Below are 24,641 nucleotides of genomic sequence, written 5' to 3'. Positions count from 1 at the left end.
CCTAAAGAAGAGTCAAAGGCTTCTTTCTTGCCTCCTGCCTAGGGTCCTGGTGCCATGTGCTACACTGATACATGCACATAGGTTCATAAAAATTGTCTGTTGTCCTGGTGGGTTTTGTAAACAAGAATGTTGGGGAAAGAGGGTAAAAAATGGAACTGAAGGAGAGGGGATGGAAAGAAGAGCAGGGCATGAGGAAGAGGAGTGTCACCAGAATGCCCTGGATGGATAGTGACTTCTCATTGCTGGGGAGATAGTTTTCAGTGACTGAAGTTGTGGTTGAACAAAGAAGCATCACAAGATAGTTGGGAAGGTTTTTATTTTCAGAATGATATTTTAAATATGAAGTTGAATATACGTGTACCTGTGATCGGTTCTGATTTAACCTGTCCTTTAATCTTAAAGGGTTTGTGTGTGTTTTGCTGGTCTTTAATTTTCTATAAGAAATTCAAGTCTGCCATACAGGGCCATGCAAATAAACAGAGATGAAATGTACATACCAGGGCTACAAGAGTTTGTCTGTTCTGTAGCTTAGGGTACATAGCAATTATGCCCCTTTCCCCTCAGGATCAAATAACCAAGTAAATAGTGTGGGAAACTGGGAAATCTTACTGCCAAAGAATATTCTTTTTTTGATTTCTTCATGAACTCAGGGAGGCTTGCTGAGGCCCCTTCTCTGAGGTAGGGGGAAGGGACCAGGTCTCTGTTATTTGGATTTATAGCAGCACCTAGAACAGATGATGCTATCTGCAAACTGCTGATGCCAGCAGCCATTATGGATTTCATCAGGGACTGAGTTGATGATCACTCTATTTCTGACCCAGAAAAACCACCATTTACTGTTTTGTTTCTCTGGATTTCTGGCCCACTTGCTATATATATATATATATATATATATATATATATATATATATATATATATTTTTTTTTTTTTTTAATTTTATTTATTCTATTTAGAGAGGTGAGGGGGGGAGAAAGAGAGAAGGGAAGGGGGAGGAACAGGAAGCATCAACTCCCGTATGTACCTTGACCAGGAAAACCCAGGGATTCAAACCAGCAACCTCAGGGTTTCAGGTTGACACTTTATCCACTGTGCCACCACAGGTCAGACCGCCAGTTGCAATGTTCTTAAATTCACATTAGCTCTCTCGTATTAGTTTTATAGAACTTGGAGAATTTTTGAATGATCTCTATTTTAGAAGGAATAACATATTTGAGGAATATTTGAGGATTGAAACAGTACAATCCTTGGGACAATTCAACTGTGAAAAAGCTGTTTGACATTTCACCTTAGTGTGGGGTTCCTGTATCACCACTTTAAAAGGTTCATTTCATTTCTGACTAGGAAATGACATCAGACCACCCACATGGACTGTATTGTCCTTAGTGAATGAGAATGTTGCATCTCATTGATCCCCTTGGTTGGTTAGCACTGCAGAGCTGGCAGGGGCAGCAGCTAGTCCATCTGTGTTATTCACAGCCTCTCGAATTGCTTTAAAATGCAGAATTAGTGATTAAAGTGTAAAAGAATAATAAAATCAAATTAAATGTTGACAAATCCTTATTTCCTTATTGTTGCTGTAACAGATTACCACAAATTGTCTTAAAACCACACAAAGGTATTATGGTTATGGAAGTCTGAAATGTTCTAAAATAAAGGGTTATGGTCCTTACTGGAGGCTTGGGATAGAATTCATTTTCTTGTCATTTCCAGCTTCTAGATGCTTTCAGGGCATTTCTTGGCCCATGACCCCTTCTATCTTCAAAGTCAACAATTGTTGAGTACAGTGGTACCTTGAGATACGAACAGACCAACATACTTTTTTAAGGTACGAGCTGCAACTCGGTCCGTATTTTTGTTTAAGATCCGAGCGAAATTCTGAGATACGAGTTGTGATTCAGGAAGCTGCCGCTAGTTGGCGCATTGGCGCACAGGTCCAGTATTGGCAGTTTGATATACGAGTTGACTGACTTACGAGCTCGGTTGGTTACAGAACAAATTAAACTTGTATCTCAAGGCACCACTGTAGTTCTTATGATGCCATCTTTCTTCTGCCTCCATCTTTCCCTCGTAAGGACACTATTGATGATATTAGCCCTACGTGGATAATTCAAGATCATCTCCCATCTCAAGATCCTTCACTTATTTACATCAGCAAAGTCCTTTTTCCATGTGAGGAAACATATTCTCAGATTCTGGGGATTAGGGCAAGGATATCTTTAGGGGTCATTATTCTGCCAAATAACATTTCAAATGGATAATGAAGAAATAAAAGATTTAATCAGAAAATTTACAATATCTGAATAATACAACCTTTCAAAAGAATGCAGCAATACCTAGTGCCAGATAAGATAAAACCAAATAATACTGGTTTCAGACCAATGGGAATGTAAAAAATCAATCGAAATCACCCACCTGAGCTGGCATCCTCTGAGTATATGATGAAAACCAGAAATTTACATTTCAATTGCCCACACAAGTGTTAACATCTATTTCATTATTATGTAGAAATTAAGCTTCATTAAAAGTTAGAATCTAGAGTCCTATGATAGACTTTTCACAGTATTTGTGGAGATCGGGTAGGAGGCAGACAAGGACTGAACTGCTGTAAGTGCCCAAAGTGCTAGGAATACAGACATTCCTGTGCCATTAGTTTATGGACCTGTCACACTTGAGAAAACACATGCTTGTTAACTGTTGTGCATGGGTGCTTTAGTCGACATTTAGATGTCATAATGGAGCATTTAGGGAGTTAAAAAGGATGCTGAAAATGGTTTTCTGAAGTCATAAGAAACAATCATTCAGGTTTAGATAGCCTTGAAAATGTTTTGCCTTTAAGAATAGAGCACAACCTGCTGACTTCTCCTCTAAACCTTCATTAATTTCCTTTTGCAAAATGATCAGAACAATGGAATTTATGGGTAACGTGCCTGTTTTTAATGATGTACTTGTTTATATTTAAATTTTACTAGATATGTTTTTACTAGATATACAAATTCTTATCAAATAGATGAGTGAATAAAAAAAATAAAAGGTCTAATTTGAAAAATAAAATGTCAAAGAGAGAGAAAGTGTGCCTTAAAAGTTTCTAGGTACTGTATTCTTTCATTCTATTAGGAGGCTTCTTGCATGTTATGACTAAAGCAGGGGTCCCCAAACTTTTTACACAGGGGGCCAGTTCACTGTCACTCAGACCATTGGAGGGCCGGACTATAAAAAAACTATGAACAAATCCCTATGCACACTGCACATATCTTATTTTAAAGTAAAAAAACAAAATGGGAACAAATACAATATTTAAAATAAAGAACAAGTAAATTTAAATCAACAAACTGACCAGTATTTCAATGGGGACTATGCTCCTCTCACTGACCACCAATGAAAGAGGTGCCCCTTCCGGAAGTGCGGTGGGGGCCGGATAAATGGCCTCAGGGGGCCGCATGTGGCCCGCGGGCCGTAGTTTGGGGACCCCTGGACTAAAGGACTAGAAATGACAGCTTATACTTAGGGATCATGCCTTCTCTGCTTTTTTTTCTTTCTCATACTACATAGCATAATGTCGTCTATTATAAATGCACAATGACTAGATGTTGTCTATTAGTAATATAATTATTCTTATAATATGTTCATAATATAATTATTCTTTTAAAAAATATTTACTTGGCTTTCTCTTAGGACCAAGTCTTCTTTGGGCTAAATATATAAACACATGGAAGATAGACAGGAGCCTCAAGCTCCTGGCAGTTACCATGGAGGCTAAACAATGGCCAATATACTGAAACTCTTGTATTATTTAATGACCCACAGATGTCCGTTTATAGTTTTTTGCCCATTTTCTCAAAGCTACCTATTCCGAGTCGGTGAGTGTTTTAGAGAAAACAGAGGTAGAGAATAAACGAAGGTCAGTGAGTAAAGACCTTCTGAGTCAGTGACTTGATTCCTATGCACTCTGAGTGCAGGTGCTTTTTCTCGGTGCCCTTCCACTCCCAGAAGTATTGGGGTGTGGACAAGCGTGCAGTGTGCGGAGTCAGAGTGACTTCCAGAGAACTGTGTGATGAGGTGTCTGTCATGCCTGAGTTTTATGGAGCACGGCTTCTTCTCAAGAGCATTTTACAAGCATGAAATCACTATCTTGCAAGTACTTTGGGGAGCACTGCGGCAGCATTTTGATTGATTTGATTTTAAAACTTTAAAAACCCAAATGTAGAGTAATGATCTCTTTAAGGGCCTCTATTTCCCTTTGGTTTGTGTATTCCTCAAACACAGTTGCTATCCATAGCTGAAGCACAATGCCGACACCTAGTAGATATCTGGGACATATTTATTGAATTAAAGCTACAAAGCACTTTGAAGTGTGATTTTGGTTAGAGATCTATTGATTACAAAAATCATGAAGGTTTAGAAGTTCCTTTATAATCTTTTTATGCAGCGTCCACATATATTCATAGGGCTGCCTAGCAAAGTACCAAAGAATATGTGGCTTAAGCAACAGAAAGTTACTTCTCACAGTTTGGGAGGCTGAAAGTCTGAGCTCAATGTGTCGGCAGGGTTGGTTTCATTGGAGGCCTCTGTGCTTGCCTTACAGATGGGCATCTTCTTCCTGCGTTCTCACATGGTCTTCCCGCTGTGTGTGTCTGGGTTCTCATCTCCTCTTATAAGGACAGCAGTCAGATTGGATGAGGGCTCACCCACGGGGCCTCATTTTAACTTACAGAAAACATGATCTCTTTATAAACTCTAACTGCAAATGTAGTTACAGTCAGAGGCACTGGGAGTTAGGACATCAACATATGAATTTGGAGGAGAAACAATTCAACCCATAACACAGAAATCATTTTTACAGCACCCACTTATTTTATTAGTTTGTATAAATATAAAAGTGTAAAAATCTTTGAAAATGAAGACTTATACAACACTTCCACAATTTGCCTTGACCAATCAATCTACTTGCTGAGTCAAGCCTAACCTAGCATCATCTGGAACCTTCTGCACAGTGGTTCTCAGCCCCGGCTCACTGTGGAATTACCTGAGGAGTTTTGACAACACACCCATTTTCTGACCCAGTGCCGAGCAATGTGAGGCCCCAGAGTGACTTTCTTTCAGGAAGAAACCTCTGTGCATCTCAGCAACCTTCCGAGACTCCACAGTCAGCCAAACATTATGTAATAAGAACCCTTGGTGTACATCGTCCAGTTAAATAGCAGTTACACCTCAAGAACACCTGACCACAATTTCTGTTTTGAGGCAGTCTTTGATTTTATGTAGCAAAAGAAAGTTACAGAGATTCTGATGGACTTGAATTCTCAACCCAGTTGAAGGGATAATATAAGAATGTAATAAAAGCAATTATTATCATATAAAAAATTTTTGCCCTGGCCGGTTGGCTCAGCGGTAGAGCGTCGGCCTAGCGTGCGGAGGACCCGGGTTCGATTCCCGGCCAGGGCACACAGGAGAAGCGCCCATTTGCTTCTCCACCCCTCTGCCGCGCTTTCCTCTCTGTCTCTCTCTTCCCCTCCCGCGGCCAAGGCTCCATTGGAGCAAAGATGGCCCGGGCACTGGGGATGGCTCTGTGGCCTCTGCCTCAGGCGCTAGAGTGGCTCTGGTCGCAACATGGCGACACCCAGGATGGGCAGAGCATCGCCCCCTGGTGGGCAGAGCATTGCCCCATGGTGGGCGTGCCGGGTGGATCCCGGTCGGGTGCATGTGGGAGTCTGACTGTCTCTCCCTGTTTCCAGCTTCAGAAAAATGAAAAAAAAAATTTTATGCCTATGTCTCTATTGAGTTAATTAGCTGAGAGATTTATTATCTATAGCAAGAGTGCTCCAAAATATTTATAATTGTTGATTAAGTTTTTAACGATTAGCACGCAGTTTTTTGAACCTTAAGCCATCAGAACACCTTGTCATTTCTTCTATCCTTAAATCAACTAGCTGGCCCCTCACCCCTTTGGAAATGTGAGTACTTCCAGTGCGGCGACTGTATGTTGTGTACCTTGGTCATCATAACAACCATTATAACTGGCATGTATATAGTATGCAGCCAGGAGATGTTAGAATGGATGAGAGAATGATTAAGAGATATTCAAAAGATGGAACTTTGGAACATAAAAGTGATTTGGGATCTATAAGTTTAGAGCTGGAAGTCTATCAGTTATGAAGGGTCAAAAGCTGAGATATGAGGCAGAAGCCAGGGAACCCAATCAACGGTGGGCCCAGTGAATTGCAAGAGACAGACAGTCACGGGCAAGCAACCGAGGAATTGAGAAAGTCATCACTGAGCCACAGAATGTGCAGTGGCCAGGAAGGGAGGCAGTCACAAGAGTTAACTAGCCACTAGTAGCATGAAGTAACTAAGATGAAGGCATGTGTTTGGGATTTCTTGGCTGGGCAGAACCCTGTGCTGTGCTATGGTTGGGCTGTTTCCAATGCAGAGACAGTGCCTTGGGTGATTAGCACAAGGCCCCTGCTGTGGCTGGGCCACATATTGCAGGCACAAAGGCATGTGTAGTTTGACCATTTTAAATGATCAAAAGATTCCTTTTCTTAACAGATTATTTCTAAATTCAAAGTGTTCGATGCCCAATGAGTGATTAATGAATGGGAAAACATTGGGTCAAAGGAGTCCCAGGGTTATGCATTTCTCTGTGTATGCACACGAGTTAGCCCTTTGTCAAACCCACCCTGCACCTGCCATGTGAGGGGGAAGACATCCCCATTGAAGGCCGGGAACCAGCGTGACTCTGCCAAGCTCCAGATAGGAAGAGGGGAGGAGAGGCAGATTTTTATATTTAGTCATGTATTTAGCATATTCTTTATTCTGCCCTGCAGATCTGAGCTGCCAGTGAGTGCGGGTGTCCTGTCCTGGAGAAGTTTTGGCAGGGTTGTTGCTTGTGAATCCTCTGGATTTTTGTTTGTCCAAAACTGTGATTTATATCTTTCTTCATTTGTGAAGGATAGGTTAACCAGACAAAGAATTTTTGACTGAAAAATAAAGTTCTTTGTCTGTTCATTCAGAATAATACATCACTCTAATATTTTCTGGCTTCCAAAGTTTTTGATGCTGTCAGTCATAAACCTTGCCATTGTTTATCTGCTATTTTTCTCTGGTCCCTTAAATTTTTTTTCTTTTATCTTAGATTTTCAATAGTTTGACTAGAATGCATCTCAAAGTCATTTCTCTTTGAGTTGGTTATGTTTAGGACTCAACTGAGATTCTTCTACTTCTAGAAGGAGTGAGAAGGGCATGAAGAACAGTTTGGGTGGTGTCAGTGTTCTAGATCTTGTCATGGTGATGTCACAGCTGCAGGCATTTCCCAAAACTCAGTGAATTTTTTTTTTTTTTTTGTATTTTTCTGAAGCTGGAAACGGGAGAGACAGTCAGACAGACTCCCGCATGCGCCTGACCGGGATCCACCTGGCACGCCCACCAGGGGCGACGCTCTGCGCACCAGGGGGCGATGCCCTGCCCCTCCGGGGCATCACTCTGCCACGACCAGAGCCACTCCAGCGCCTGGGGCAGAGGCCAAGGAGCCATCCCCAGTGCCCGGGCCATCTCCGCTCCAATGGAGCCTTGGCTGCGGGAGGGGAAGAGAGAGACAGAGACGAAGGGGGGGTGGAGAAGCAAATGGGCGCTTCTCCTATGTGCCCTGGCCAGAATCGAACCCGGGTCCCCCGCACGCCAGGCCGACGCTCTACTGCTGAGCCAACCAGCCAGGGCCAAAACTCAGTGAATTTTATGTTAAATAGTTATACACTTTATTTTATTCAGACTAGATAAGTAATTTAAAGCTTCTTATGTAATCTATGGAAGCTATCTATATTCATTTTCCTTAATAAGTGAGTGTATTATGACTAGGTCTGAGAAGTCAATTTATCATTTTGTTTCTTAGGACACTTTTTAAATATCTGCATGTATTCTTATCTTCTAAGTGATATAAGTCCTGGTTAAAATAAAAAAAAATAACACAGAACGAAACAGGTAATATAAAAAAGAAAGAAAATTTAAGGTCACTTTAAAGTATTAGAGAAGGATCTGTATACTAGGAATATACTCAAGAGTCAAATAACAGATAAAACTGAAAGGGAAACATCTTAAGATTTGGGGTGTGTGTGTGTGTGTGTGTGTGTGTGTGTGTGTGTGTTAGAGAGAAGATGGGAAAGAGAAAAAGGGAGGAAGAGAATGAATGAACTTGAAGCTGATGGGAAGGAGGGATTTGTGAACTTGACTGCTATATTTTATAGCTTATGTAGGTACGTCAATGCAAGAATAATAATTAGTAATTTTATTATCTCAATAAATTTAACTCTGAGGAAACAAGTTTATCAGATTTCTTTTCCTGCTATATGCATTGTCCCGCTTCTTCGATCTTTTACCCTGGTGAAAGTTAAAGACTTTACATTATGTTCTCCACATGGCTCTGTTAACAGCTATACACTACCATATGACTTATTAGGTTCACTGTTACTTCATTCATTTACCCAATATTTATTGTATGCTACCTATCTGCTAAGCACTTTTCTATGCATTGGGAATAAAGTGATAACCAGCAGGACAAAATGGACCCTTGAACTTGTGAAACTTACATTTGAAAAAGACAGGTGATAAAAAAAAAGAAGTAAATGAATAAAGTAATTGCAAATAGTGAGGTGTATAAAATAGGATAATATGATCAGGAGCACCTGGAGATGGTGTCTGCTTTAGCTGGAATGACCATGGAACTTCTAAACAGCTGATCGAAGACCTCGGCAAAAGGCAGGAGACAGGCTGGGACCCTCTAAAAAGAGAAACTGCATTGTCTTCTTGTCAGTTTCACAGCTAAACAAAAATACCATTGTAGTGATGGTCAAAAGTTAATTCAAAGGCTGGTTTTTTTAAAAACCTGTTAGGCTTTTTCTGGAAAACATAAGGATAATAAATGCCTTTTAGAGGAAACCCCCTTTGTAGATGAGTCACTTCTCTGTTGTTTGTAAGAACAAACAGCAAACAGCAGGCAGTGCTGGCTGACAGCTGCCGCTCCTGGCTCCCCAGCCTGAGAAGGGAGCTCCGCGTTAGAGAGAATAAACAGCAGGTCACAAGGCACTTAGTCATAGTAACCTGGTGCATGATCCCTGTGGGGGAAAAAACAAGATAACAGCACATGAAGCATCTCCTGATGAGAAAGACAGTCCTGGCCAACTAAGCTGGTCATACTGTGCCAAGGGAAAAGCAGACATCCAAGTTGAAGGTGGTGAGCAGCCGGAAACACTATTGACAGTCCCTAATCCACACCTGCCTTTGACGAGCACCAGTCTCGGCTGTGTGGTGACACATCCCAGCACCCAAGGTTCTGCAGCTCCATCAATGTAAAGCTGAAGGATAGAACTCCTTCTTTATGTGGTTCCTCACGCCTGACAGTCAATGGAGAACTAGACTTATTGAAAACAGGAGTAGAAAAAAAAAAGAGACAAAGGCAAAGTTATATGGGGTGTAAGAAGATGAAGTGTAGCAAGGGTAGACATTTTTCAGAGTCAAATGCATTGTTTTCCTAAAGGAATTGCAGAATAACTATGCAAGAGGCATCTAAAGCTGATTGCTGGAAGAATGCTCCAAAGGGGAATAAGCCCGCGTTGAAGGGGAATGAACTCAATACTTGCTCCCATTAATTACCATCCATAGGTTCCTCCATGCAGAATTACTTTTTATATTTTTTTCATTGGTTGATTGAGAGAGAGAGAGAGACAGAGAGAGAGGCATCAATTCATCGTTCCACTCAGTTGTGCACTCATTGTGTGTTTCCCATCTGTGCCCTGACTGGGGATCAAGCCTGTGACATCAGTGCACCAGGACAATGCTCTGTCCACTGAGCCACCTGGCTAGGGCCTATAGGTGCTTTTTAAGTGTTATTTGCTTAATTTCACTTCTGTCTATTTAAAAATATATAGTTTTGTTCACCTTTCAGGATACAATTTATCATTTTGAGGATCTCAAGCCACTTGGTTTTAAGTCATTTTTAGTATATTTCATAATTGTCATTTTACTCTTAGTGGGTTCAAATCCCAGTCATTCTTTCTAGCTTTATGCTTCCTTGTGTGCTTTTGAATTGTGGTTTATTTGGAACAAGATGTGTTTCTTTGTCTCAGCGCCTTCCCCTCTCTTGCTGTCATTCCAGCCTTCTCTTTACACCACATTCTTATCTCTCTCACTTTTGCAGTTGTTCCCACCAGGACACAGGGGACCCTAGTGGACAATTAAGTCATATCCTGGTGGTTTAGAGATTTGCCCTTCAGTGATCTTGGGGATTTGGGCTTGCTCAGTAGGTCCTAGCTCTGTTTTCCCTCCTTGCAGAGTACATAGCTCCATGTAAACTATAGATCATAAAGTGCCCAAAGGAGATTCTTTTCCACAATCCTTGTAAAGCCTGTGAAGCTTGGGTTTGTAATCCAAACCCTTGTTTTAATCAGCGTTCCTAACAGTTTTCTCTTTATTTACACTGAGCATGTGGTTAAATGTTCACCAAGAAACCAACTTTGATTTCCATTGCCTGCTTCAGGGCCAGCCTGCAGATAGCTTTGCATTTCTCTTCCCTTTCTGACCCTTAGAGATACTTACCATATTTCCTCATGTATAAGATGCACCTTAATTTTGGGGCCTGAAATTTGAGGAAAAAAAATGTATTACATGAAGTTACTGAAGTCAAGTTTTATTCATCATAAAATCTATACAATTCCTTATCACAGTCAAAACTCTCATCCATTAGCTTGTCCTCATCTGTGTCTGATAACAAATCACTGTCTTCATATATTGCCTTGTCCTCACTTCCCTCTATGGCATTTGAAATGCCACACTTCTTAAATGACTTGAAAACGATCTCAATCTTGATATTACCCCAGGATCTTTTCACCCAGGCACAAACTTCTCCTATAATTGGTTTCTTCACTCTTCCTGCTGGTGTCAGATTGTCCCCAGAAGACTTTATCCATTGGTTCCATCCGTCTCTCATGGCAGCTTTGAAGGGTTTGTTAATGCTGACATCAAGAGGTTGGAGCTGGGATGTCAAGCCTCCAGGTATGATGGCAAGTTTTGTTTTTTGCTCTGCAGCAATCTTCTTTGTGTTTTTTTGTTATGTGTGCCCTGAACTGATCAAGCACCAATAGGGCAGGTTTGTGTAAGAGCCCACCTGGTCTCCTTCTCCAAACTTTCTCAAACCAGATCTTCATCCCATCCTGATCCATCCAGACCTTGTCATGAACGTGGACAATCACTCTTCAAGGAATGTCTTCTTTGGGCATTGTTTTGCGTTTGAAAATCAGCATAGGAGGCAGCTTGGTTTCGTCAGCACAGCAAGCTAGAACAACTCTATACTGGCTCTTTCCATGTCCACTTGTCTTCACAGTTACAATTTTTACCCCCTTCTTATCAACATCAAATTAAAGGGGCACTTTGTCCATATTTGCAATCTGTCCCAACTCAAACTGATGTGTCCTTTGATATTAAATAACAAAATGATAAAATTCAAGAACCTTCTGCTCATAGCTTTCAGGCATATTTTGGGCAAGTCTGGTGCATGTACGCATGCTTAGTCCATTCCGTTTCATGAACCTGAAGCACCAATTGTGTCCTCCTTTGAAATCAGTAGCTTCTTTTTCAACAGCAATTCTTCTTGCCTCATGCTGAACCATCTTTGTGGACACAGGAATTCCAATTGCCCTATGCTCTTCAATCCATATCTTCAATTTCCTCTCTAAATCAGGCCATTTTGCTGACTTGCCTCTCATGGCCTTCTTCTGCCGTGGCGTTTTCAGTAGGGTTTCTTCTTCCCGTAGCCAGTCTCGGATTGATTTTTCAGTTGGAGGAGGACCAAACTTATGTTCAGCAGCACGATTTCCATTCACTTTTGCAAACTGGATCACTTTTAATTTGAATTCAGCACTGTACGAAAATCTTTTCTGAGCCATTTCTGGGCAGAACATGGCAAAACGTAACCGACTGTAATATACTGGTAACACGTGCGAGACGATAGCGCAAAGACAACAAGCGTGAAAAAACGGGAAAGCCAACTAAAATAATCTACGACAATGAGGGCAAAAACAAGCACAAAAAAGCAGAAAATGCAAGTAAAAAAAAATCTACAACCACTGTATAAGACGCATCCAGTTTTTAGACCCAAAATTTTTCAAAAAAAGGGGTGTGTCTTCTCCATGGGGAAACACTGTAGTTTATGCTGGTGTCTGGCATGTCTTTCTGGTATCTACTTCATACTTTATCTGTTATTTTTTATATGTTGAGAGCAAAAGAGACACCTCAAAATAAGAACTACCCCATCCCTGGAGTTCCTAGCTCCCCAGTGTTTCTGAAGTTGCAGAGGACCCTGCTGCTACACCCCCTCCGCCTGTTTCTTGCCCTGGAGATGTTAGGCCACGAGGTCCCTGCTAAGTTGCCTGATGAATGTTTGTGCTCCAGCTGAGGAGAATAACAGTCTAGATCAGAGGTCCCCAAACTACGGCCCGCGGGCCACATGCGGCCCCCTGAGGCCATTTATCCGGCCCCCGCCGCACTTCCGAAAGGGGCACTTCTTTCATTGGTGGTCAGTGAGAGGAGCATAGTTCCCATTGAAATACTGGTCAGTTTGTTGATTTAAATTCACTTGTTCTTTATTTTACATATTGTATTTGTTCCCATTTTGTTTTTTTTACTTTAAAATAAGATATATGCAGTGTGCATAGGGATTTGTTCATAGTTTTTTTTTATAGTCCGGCCCTCCAACGGTCTGAAGGACAGTGAACTGGCCCCCTGTGTAAAAGGTTTGGGGACCCCTGGTCTAGATCATGATGACCTGGTTATTTTGTGGTGTGCCATCCCATTCTCCCTCTATGTCTCTGGCACTTATTCCTCTAGTCTCGGTTACTGGAGAGTTGACTGGACCTTACAGCCAAAACTGCTTTAACGACTACAGTTTACTCTAACTGCTTTCAGCCAAAATTGCTTTAACTCTAGGAAGCTGCATTGCACCCATATCTAGAGACAGGTCACATCTAAGGCTCAGCCCCTTGCTGCAATTCGAGAGAACTCTGAAGGGCTATTCTGGCTCCAGGGCTCCCCAAGGACCCATTGAGGGCTCCCCTGCAAGTGCATCCCTGCCCAGCTCCTCCCTTGGTTCAGCCCCTCCTCCCTCACTTCCCTGTTGGCCCTGTGGCAGAGAAGTGTCCCCAGTAACTTCTTGCAATGTCAATCTCAATTTCAGTCAGTTTCCTGGTCACCCAACCTAGGAGAGCAACTAACTTTAAAAGAGATATATACAGTATATATATATATCCCCAAGCGTCAGATGTAGATAGTTTGCAATATAAGAGTTAGGACGAGGTCCCTGTGGGTCAAAGATGTTGTAGAAGATGTGAGACATGATCATGACTGATGAGTTCAGAAGGAGGGTGGAGTGGATACCTGTGAGGCTGGCACCACCGTGTCCTTTTCCCTTGTCCTTTACCTGTCATTCCTCTGTACACTCAAAGGATCATTCTTCTCTCTGATTATGGTGTCAGTTTCATTGTGGAGAACCTTTCAGAAGAGATTATAACACTTTAAAAGTTATTAGATAATAACACATAAAGCCAGGGTAGTAAAAGATCCAAATGGGAAGGGAGAGAGGAAAAAACACTTTTGGGGCCCCAATAATATGCCAATAAAAATATGGGAAATAGAAAATTGAGCTTTTGCAAGGGAGGATTAAATGGTGGGCTGCAGTGGGAAATTCCAAGTTTCACTTGGACACCTGTGGTGGAAGCTTTTAGTGCAATTTGTGGAGGTAGGTAATGAACGTGTCATTCATTCTTCCATTGGTTTTTGTAGTGTTCCCAGAAGCCTCTCTCTGATTCACTCTTTCAGGTTTGAAGAGTGCTGGAATGATGACCCGAATGAGATTTCAAATAGAATATGTAGTAGATTTATATGTCTTCTCTCCATTTCTCTTAGTTTGGTATTAATGAAATGGCCATTCTTTTCAGTGAAGTGCTTAGTATTAGCAACTTTGTATAATCAATTTAAAAGCCTGACTGCTTAGTTTATTCTGACATCCTGGCACACTTTTTCTAGCTAAAAGGTGTTTATATTTAACCTCATTGTGAATTGAAAAGAAAACCCTCATTTTTATGCATCAATTTGCTTTTCTTTTCTTTTTCTTTCTTTCTTTTTTTTTAAACTTAGTGAGAAGAGGGGAGGCAGAGACAGACTGCTGCATGCACCCTGGCAGGGACCCACCTGGCAAGCCCACTGGAGGGCAATTCTCTGCCCATCTAGGGTCATTGCTCCATTGCTCCAACTGAGCCTTTCTTAGTGCCTGAGGCAGAGGCCATGGAGCCATCCTCAGTACCCAGGGCCAGTTCACTCCAATTGAGCCATGGCTGCAGAAAGGGAAGAGAGAGAGAGAGACAAGCAAGAGAGAGAGGGGTGGAGAAGCAGATGGGTGCTTCTTCTGTGTAGGGATTTGTGCTTCTTCCCTGACTGGGATTTGAACCTGGGACATCCACACACCAGGCCAATGCTCTACGACTGAGCCAACCAACCAGGACCTCAACTTGCTTTTTATTTATTCTCTCTGGACCATAAAAGTGTGGGAAATATTTTAAATATAAATACTTGCTTTCCAAGGTATGTTTTTCTAAGTGATATATATATATATATATATATACACATACACACACACACAGTGTCTATATGATACTTCTAAGAGATTTTTCTAAGTTATAAATAAATATGTATCTTTGGCATAGGCTGAAGTCTGAAATATATAGAGAATTCTTCAAATTCTGGCTTTATGCAAAATTTGAATTTGATTCATTAACTTATCTATAAAAATAGATCCTTTTTGCTGTTGCATTTTTACGAAAAGGAAAATTACCATAAGGCTCAGAGACTGTTTTTTAAGAATTGCTAAGATTTTGGATTAGATTGTTTCTTAAGTGAAAAATTTCCAAATTAGCTTAAAAATATGTAAATTAGCTTACAATCATGTGTGTCACATTTAAAATCACTTGAAAGCTAGAGAATTGGAAATGTTGGCTAAAGCAGTAGCCTCTGAATTAACTTCCAAAAGAATAGTAAGAGGAGTTAGATTTATACTTATGATTAAAATCCAGTTCTTGGATGGAATTTATGAAGCGACAATATTTTATTTTTGCAAGCTCTGTTTGAGAAAATATATTACAAATGAACAAAATCAATGAATAGAACTCAAGTTAAAATTTATTGAAAAAAAATGTACTTCCATTCCTCATTATTTAATCCTTCTGTTAATATTAAATTTCTTTTGCTTCAGCATTCTAATAATCATAGAAAAATAGTGTATGAATGTACAATTTGGTGCTATGTCTTTCTGGCCATAAATTTTCTATTTTATCAATCTGCTATCTAGATTATTTTTGCACATCATGTCAAAGTTACTATACCTATTTTTTGATCCTTTTTAATTTATGCCCAGTTTTCTTTTTGTGTGTGTGTGTGTATTTTTCTGAAGCTAGAAACGGGGAGAGACAGTCAGACAGACTCCCGCATGCGCCCGACCGGGATCCACCCGGCACGCCCACCAGGGGCAACGCTCTTCCCACCAGGGGGCGATGCTCTGCGCCTCCGGGGCGTCGCTCTGCCGCGACCAGAGCCACTCTAGCGCCTGGGGCAGAGGCCAAGAAGCCATCCCCAGCGCCCGGGCCATCTGCTCCAATAGAGCCTTGGCTGCGGGAGGGGAAGAGAGAGACAGAGAGGAAGGGGGGGTGTGGAGAAGCAAATGGGCACTTCTCCTATGTGCCCTGGCCGGGAATCGAACCCGGGTCCCCCGCACGCCAGGCCGACGCTCTACCGCTGAGCCAACCGGCCAGGGCCTATGCCCAGTTTTCTTATGTTTCTAATTAAGAGGGATTATTTATTAGTGACATATCTTTGGATAATTTATATTTCTAGTATAAATAAGGGTAAGTACTTAAAACAAATGGACAACATAATATCCTCAATTATTCCCGTACACACACATATTTCCCAAACCAGAGAACATTTCTAGAAATACCATGAATTAATTAGAGCATGACTGTAATTAGCTGTGTGTGTGTGTGTGTGTGTGTGTGTGTGTGTAAACAACTATCTTTCATACATTTCTGTTCTGTTACTCTTCTTTATGATTAACGTTCCAAGTTTTCCTTTGGTACCATTTCCCAGCAGCCTGTAAAACCTATTCTACTTGAGCATTTCTTTTAGAGCAGATCTCCTGGTTACAAATACTCTTAGTTTTCTGTCAACTGAGAACATCTTTTTTTGTCTTCATTCCTGAAGGATATTTATACAGGTTACATAATTCTGGGTCTATGGTTCTTTTCTTTCATAATTTTAAAGATGTCCCACTGTCTTCTGGTTTTCATGGCTTGTGATTAAAAGTATGTGTCCTCCTGTATGTGTGTGACATTTCTGTCTTGCTGCTTTAAAAGTTTTCTTTTCCTTTGGTTTCCTTAGTATGTGTCTTGGAGTAATTTCTTTGAATTCATTTTATTTGGTGTTTGCTAAGCTTATTGAATGTGTAAATAATGTCTTCACCAAATTTGGGGACATTTTAGCTATTAACACTTTTTTTTTTATCCACTAGTCTCTTTCTCCTCTCCTTTGATAATTCTAGTGACAAATGACCTTTTAATTCTCAAGTTACTGAGAGCCTATTAATTTTTAATTGAATCTTTTCCTCTGTTACTCATACTGGATACTTTCTATTAATCACTCCAAGTTCACTGACTCATTCATTTGTTATCTCTATTCTACAACTGAGTCTATCAAGTGAATTTTAAATTTCAGATATAGTATCTTTCTAACATTTTATTTATTTATTTATTTAACTTTCTAGTTCTCCAATGACAACTCTGTTTTTTTTTTTTTTTTTCATTAATTTCAAAATTGTTCACCTTCACCTCAGGAGTGTGGTTGTAATGGAGGTTTGAAAATTATTTTCAAATATTGCAATGTCTTGGTAATTTTAGGATTTGAGAATGGCAGTATTTTCCTGATTTTTGTATATCAAATAATTTGGGATTGTATCCTTCTTTTTTTTGACATGCAGACATTTTTTTTTTGTATTTTTTTCTGAAGTTGGAAACAGGGAGGCAGTCAGACAGACTCCTGCATGTGCCTGACCAGGATCCAGCTGGCATGCTCACCAGGGGGCAATGCTCTGCCCATCTGGGGCATTGCCCTATTGCTACCAGAGTCATTCTAGCACCTGAGGCAGAGGCCATGGAGCCATCCTCAGTGCCCGGGCCAACTTTGCTCTAATGGAGCCCTAGCTGTGGGAGGGGAAGAGAGAAACAGAGAGGAAGGAGAGGGGGAGGGGTGGAGAAGCAGATGGGCGCTTCTCCTGTGTGCCCTGGCCAGGAATTGAGCCCGAGACTCCTGCACGCCAGGCCGATGCTCTACCACTGAGCCAACCAGCCAGGGCCTCATGCAGACATTTTTTATTCTGAATATTAATTATTGTACCTCTTGGATGCCCCTACTAATCATTTGTGTATAAATTTTATTTAAAATATAAGTAATTCAAATATGTCATTTTTGAATCCTCAATTTTAACTGAGTCAAATGTATCTCTTTTTTTTCTTTCCTTAAAGTTTATTTTTTAGTTCTTGTTTTATAAGGCAATTCTCACAGCAAAAGCACAAAGTAATTATTACATAATTTTTGTCTATTGACTTAGAATTTTACCTTTCACATTTAGGTCTTTAGTCATCTGGAGTCACCTTTGTGGCAGGGATCCAGCATGCTTTTCTGTATATATTGAGCCAGTTTTTCATCTGCTAGGTAGCCCATTCTTTCCTCTTGACTTAAGGAGTAAACGTTTAAAAACACAGATAGTGTTTTTCTAAACTCCATATGGTATTCCATTTGACTTTTTTCTTCTTCTTCATAGAAATCTAAGTTTGTTTGTGTTTTAACTTATGGATTTATAGCATACTTTAATGTCTATTAGTACACACAAACTTCACCCACTTTTAGACTTATTTCTCAAAATTTTTAAATTGACCTAGCAATTCATAAACTTATATTTTTCCAAATATATATTTTAAATAAGTTCGTTGGCTTTTTCAAAAAATCTTTTCAGCCTGACCTGTGGTGGCGCAGTGGGATAAAGCGTCGACCTGGAACACTGAGGTCACGGGTTTGAAACCTTGGGCTTGCCTGGTCAAGGCACATATGGGAGTTGATGCTTCCTGCTCCTCCCCTTCTCTCTCTCTATGTCTCTCTCTCTCACTCCTCTCTCTCTAAAAAAATCAATCAATAAAAAAAAATATTTAAAAAAAATCTTTTCATATGTATTTTGAAATACGTTTGTTGAAGGCCTGAGATTTTCTCTTGCTATTTTATTTGAAACAATATTGAATTTACAGACTAAATTTAGAAAACAATTGACATTTTTTCATTTTATGTAATCTCATACATGAATGTGACAAATCTCTTTATTAAGGTATTCTTATTTGTTTTACTATTGAGTTTTACAGTTTATCCATAAAGGTCTTGTGTATTCTTCATTAAGTTTAATTCTTAGATACTTTTATTAGTCAAGGTTCAACCTATAGGAATTGGCTTACACTATTGATTACATAAGCTGGCTAAGAAAGCCCCAAATCCATAGGATATAGTCTGCTGTTGGGAAGGGAGGCTCATCATCATGACCAAGCTAAAATTCTTAGGCATAGTTTGAAGCTACTGCCCATAGGTAACAGAACCCCCCCCCCCCAACTCCCACCCCTCACTCCTCAGCCTGGTTTTCAGGCCTTCCAGCTGATTGTATTAGGGTTTCCTACTTGTTAAGAATAATCTCTTTGCTTAAAGTCAATTGATTATGGACTTTTATCACATCTGTAAACTTACAGCAACATCTACATTAGTTTTTGATTAAGTAACTGGAGACTATAGCCCAGCCAACTGAAACATTGATAAAACTATTACAGTACAGTTTTGATTGTTAACTTAAGTTGTATCTTGTTTTTTTATTTGATTATTGTTAATGTAGAGGAGCTGTATTGATTTCTGTAAGATGATATTGTGCCTGAATTATTTTCTTATATTTGTTCTAATAGTTGGTCTGTAGATTCAGTTGGCATTCTATATGGATGTCATCTGCACGTAATTACATATTATCTGTAAATTTAGTATACCCAGAGCTATGTTAAGTGAGAAGGATATCAAATGTCATTAGCTGACATTAATGGGCTATGCCTAAAATTCCACCATAAATAGGATGTTTGCTTTAGTTTGTATAAATCCTTTGTCATAATCAGAATATTTCCTCCTATTTCTATTTTTCTGTGTGATATTTTCTTTTATTATGAAGAGATTTTGAACTTTATGAAATACTCTGTATCCATTGAGTTAATCATGATTCAGCCCACTAGTGTGTGATTTAACACTTAAAGATTTGTTCATCTTAAACCACACTTTTTTTTCTGTAATAACCCTAGTTTATTATGGTGAATTATATTTTTCTACACTGTTTCAGTTGGTTAGCGAATATCTTTCTTAATAATTCGTGTCTATGGTCATAAGTAAAATGGACTTATAATTTCCTTTTCTTTTCTAAACTTATTTAATTTGGAAACTAATGTTATGCTATCCTCATAAAATGTTTTAGGAAACTTGCCTTTTTATTTTCTATTCTCTGGAACTACTTTTATTGATAGGGATTATCTGTTCCTTCAAATTTGGCAGAACTCCCTAATAAAATTTCTGGGCCAGGGGAGTTTTGTGGTTTCATTTTGTGGTAACAAATCAGTATAAATAAAAAAGCATGTTTCTTTTACATTGAATTTTTAATCAATGTCATTTGTATAATTTTTACAAAGGAAATAAGATAGTTTTCATCTTAAGACTAATAATTAAGAGTAATCATTACACTTCATATACTTTTTCTTACATTTTTTTATTTTTATTTATTTTTAGATTTTATTTATTAATTTTAGAGAGAGGAGTCAGAGAGAGAAAGAGAGAGAGAGAGAGAGAGAAGGGAGGGAGGAGCAGAAAGCATCAACTCCCATATGTGCCTTGACCAGGGAAGCCCAGGGTTTTGAACCGGCAACCTCAGTGTTCCAAGTTGATGCTTTTACCCATTGAGCCACCACAGGTCAGGCCTTTTTCTTACATTTTATTTTATTTATTTTTTATTCTATTTTCAGTTACAGTTGGCATTCAATATAGTTTTTTTGTTAATAAAATTCATTTTATTTTAATTTGATAATATTCTATTATATATTATAACAGCAACAATTGCTATTTCTATCACTTAATGTTTTCTTTTCTTAATTTTTAAATTTTATTTAGAAAATTAACTTTAACAGGGTGACATTGATCAATAAGAGTACATAGGTTTCAGGCAAACATTTCTATAGTATTTGAACTGTTTATTATGTTGTATATCCATCAACCAAAGTCAAATCATTTTCTGTTACCTTATATTTGTCCCTCTTTACACCCTCCCCCAACCCCTTCCCTTCCCTCTCCTCACATCCCCTTCCCCCTTCATATTATTTTGATTCAGTTTATATAATATGATATGGAAACATGTTTTATGTGGAACTACAGAAAGGTGAGAATGAGTGTGTTGCACCTGAAGTTCTCTCACAGTCTCTCTGCTTTTATCCCCTAGGGCATACGGGACGGTTACTAAAGTCTCTGTGCTTCACCAGTCTTTCCTTCCTGTTCCTGCACATCATTTTTCACATCACGTTGGCTAGCCTTGAAGCTCAACAGCGTATTGTACCTGGTTACAACTGTGAGTACTATTTTTTTTTCATATTATGTATGTGTATCATAAAGCTATGGATCATAACTATTTTTAAAAAAATCAAGTGAGAGTCAGGGAGGCAGACAGGCTCTTGCCTATGCCCCGACCAGGATACACCCAGCAAGCCCCCACTGGGCGATGCTCTGCCCATTTGGGGCTGTTTCTCCATTGCTCGGCAACCGAGCTATTTTAGTGCCTGAAATGAGGCCATGGAGCCATCCTCAGCACCCAGGGCCAACTTGCTTGAACCATTTGAGCTATGGCTGCATGAGGGGAAGAGATAGAGAGAAAGTGTGTGAGAAAGAGAAAGGGGAGGGGTGGAGAAGCAGATGGTTGCTTCTCCTGACTGGTAATCGAACCAGGACTTCCACTTGCTGGGCCGATACTCTACCACTGAGCCAATTGGCCAGGGCCTACAGGTCATAACTTTTATAGAAATCTATGTAATATATAATTATCTTATCAAATTTATGGTGGTACTTAGTCATTTGGCAATCTGATATATACTATACATACATGTAAAGAAATGATGCCATAGAGAATTGGGTAATGCTAGCAACTTAATGAATCTTCAACATAGACTAGATATTTGACCCCTTATCTGTACGTAAGACGTTTTCATTGGGCATACTAAAAAAATATATCAAGTCCCTGGTGCTTACAATGCAGCAAATGACATGTACAATTTCTAACATGATAAGTAAGAATATAAAAGTAGAATACCGTTTTACCATTTAGTGACCAAAAACTTATTCTGAAGCATAAAGACTGTATATGTCTTTATGGGGAAAATGTAATGATATATAATTTTATTTTTAAAACTGGGAGTGCTTTGTTTCTATTCAGAGGAAAATAGTGTCTTATATACTTTATATTTTATATTCATGATCATAAAAATTCAACATAGATATGCTTTATCTAAGTAGCATCATCTTTCAAAAATTAACCTGCCATCAGATAAATTCTATTTCAGTTTTTGTAGGATGTGTGATTGTGATTTGAAAAAAAAAAAAAACAGAAGCATTTCCGGTAGGCAAAATCAAATTGACATGTTTTAAGTTAAGCCTCAAGAAACCCTGAGATATTTGAAATAGACTATAATAACAGTTTTAAATTTCCAGGTTTTTTTTTTTGAAAAACTCATTTGAGTTTGCTATTTCCTGATTTTTCATAAGTACAATTACAAGTAATTTGAAGTAACTCTATGCTTCCTTGTAAAATACAAAGGGGCTCAAAATTCTTTACAAATCAAAGAGTTATTAACATATACGTAGTGAAAGAGTCTTTAGTGAAACTATATTTATGAACTATTCAGTATTTCTCATTGGGTACCTTTAGAGAGCTAAACATTACAGAGCTAATGTTAGCATTCCTTCTGTCCATTTCATTGAGTTCAGAGTTCCTTGGATAGTAATACCTATCAAATTATTTTTGATTTAGGATCTGGTTATTATTTTTTAAATGGAGATGTAATTTATATGTCATAAAATTTACTTATTTTAAAGAATATAAGTCAGTGGTTTTCAGGTTGTGCAGTCATTGCCAACGTAAAATTCCAGAATACCTTCATCAATCACTCCAAATAGTAGCCCTGTGTCCACGAACAGTTATTCTCACTCCCTCTCTACCCAGCCCCTATGTAACCACTAATTTACTTCTGCCTCTATTAGATTTACCTATCTTGGACATTCCATCTGAAGGGAATTATACAATAGATGACCTTCTACATCTGGCTTCTTTCACTTAGCATAACGTTTTCCAGGTTCATTCATGTTGTAGCATTTATCAGTACTTTGTTTCTTTTCATAGCTTTATAATATTTCATTATTAAGATGTGGGTTTTTCTTGCTTTTTTTTTTTTTTTACAGAGACAGAGAGAGAGTCAGAGAGAGGGATAGATAGGGACAGACAGACAGGAATGGAGAGAGATGAGAAGCATCAATATTTAGTTTTTCATTGAGACACCTTAGTTGTTCATTGATTGCTTTCTCATATGTGCCTTGACCGGGGGCTACAGCAGACCAAGTAACCCCTTGCTCGAGCCAGCGACCTTGGGTCCAAGTTTGTGAGCCTTGGTCAAACCAGATGAGCCCGTGCTCAAGATGGCGACCTCGGGGTCTCAAACCTGGATCCTCTGCATCCCAATCCTACGCTCTATCCACTGTGTCACTGCCTGGTCAGGCCAGATATGCTTTTTTTTTTTTAAATGTTTGATAGAAGTCACTTTGTTATAAACTTGATAAAATACAGTGTTTAAATATAAATGGAACTTATACTGACAAAGAGTATTTATTATATGTGGCCAGGTTCAAATCTTTTTGTACTTAATAGAAATAATATCAGTGATATTTCAAAGTACTCTCCAATCACAAATCTTTTGCATATTTGTTAATAACTCATTCCCAGAATCATAAGAAAGAATTTTTGAACCATAAGTGTCCAAATGAAAGGCTATTTCATGAGTAATGAGCACTTTATCACTGGGTTTAATCACAGGTATTTTACAATTCATCAGATTTTTAAATTTTGAGTTTATAAATATAGAGCTTGCCTGTTTTTAAAAATAATTTCAGATGCTGAGTGAAATTGTAGAAAGGATTTACTGGAAGTATCTAAATTAGGAAGTGAAACCAATCATTTCTTCTGGCCCAGAGAGTCAAGGTTATTTTGATTTCCATTCAAAATTTTGATTTTTCACAATTCTACAAGAATTAAAATTTTAAAAATGTAACATTAAAATATTAAAACAATATTTCCTTTTTTACCTTTATAAATGTATTTACTGTATATAAGTTCTCCCCTATAAGGTCCAGACAGAGGCAGGCAGACAGAAAGACATACAAGCCTTGGCCACATAGCCCAGTTAGTATGAGCCTCATCCCAATATGAAAGATTGCAGGTTCGATCCCCGGTCAGGGCACATACAGGAATAGATGGATGTTTCTGTGTTTTTTTTTTTCTCACCTGTCCTCTCTTTCTAAATCAATCAATAAAAAACATTTTTTATTTATTTTTTAATTTTTTTACAGGGACAGAGAAAGAGTCAGATAGAGGGATAGATATAGACAGACAGACAGGAACGGAGAGAGATGAGAAGCATCAATCATTAGTTTTTCTTTGCAACATTGTAGTTGTTCATTGATTGCTTTCTCATATGTGCTTTGACCGTGGGCCTTCAGCAGACTGAGTAACCCCCCGCTCGAGCCAGTGATCTTGGGTCCAAGCTGGTGAGCTTTTTGCTCAAACCAGATGAGCCCGCGCTCAAGCTGGCAACCCTGGGGTCTCAAACCTGGGTCCTTCCATATCCCAGTCAGACACTCTATCCACTGCGTCACCGCCTGGTCAGGCTCAATAAAAAAACATTTTAAAAAAGAAAGACATACAAACTTTAACATACATACACATGTAAGTTTGTTCTTGCTTTGTCTCCTTCTTCCCAGGCAAGGATCCAAATTACCCAGGTACTTTGGATGGTTCCTACATTAATATTATGTAGAAGTCTGTATTCTCAGCAGTGAAGGGTGGAGAGCATCTCCCGTGCAGTCAGAGCTGACTTCTTGGCATGCCTCTTCCTAAGTATTCTTTGCAACTTAATCTTGGGGAGTTAGATCTGCTTGTCCTAACCTCACAGCCTACACAGTTGAACTTTCCAGATACGAAGATATTTTTCTATCTCTCTCGGAGATATTTTGATCCACGCACAACTGCCCTCTACTGATATCCCGCAATGTCACTGATCATATCTGAATCTAATGTATTGTCCCACCTTTCTTTTTTGACGTTCCCGAACATAAACTCTTCTGTTCCGTGAAGAGCCAATCTAATAAAGTCGTAAGAGCAACTTCATTTTTTTTTTTTTTTACC

General features: G+C 39.1%; 1 protein-coding gene across 2 annotated transcripts in view; it reads left to right on the top strand.

The window, feature by feature from the left end:
- Positions 1-24,641, top strand: part of PIEZO2 (piezo type mechanosensitive ion channel component 2) — a 490,804-nt gene that overhangs the window by 135,731 nt on the left and 330,432 nt on the right. For both annotated transcript variants that reach the window (XM_066247149.1, XM_066247150.1), the window contains exon 3: positions 20,640-20,765. In XM_066247149.1, the coding sequence (XP_066103246.1) occupies positions 20,640-20,765 (126 nt within the window). The remainder of the gene's footprint in view (positions 1-20,639; positions 20,766-24,641) is intronic.

The sequence above is a fragment of the Saccopteryx bilineata genome, chromosome 11 (genome assembly GCF_036850765.1).
Source record: "Saccopteryx bilineata isolate mSacBil1 chromosome 11, mSacBil1_pri_phased_curated, whole genome shotgun sequence".
NCBI classification, from domain to species: domain Eukaryota; kingdom Metazoa; phylum Chordata; class Mammalia; order Chiroptera; family Emballonuridae; genus Saccopteryx; species Saccopteryx bilineata.
This window is presented reverse-complemented; position numbering and strand designations above follow the sequence as displayed.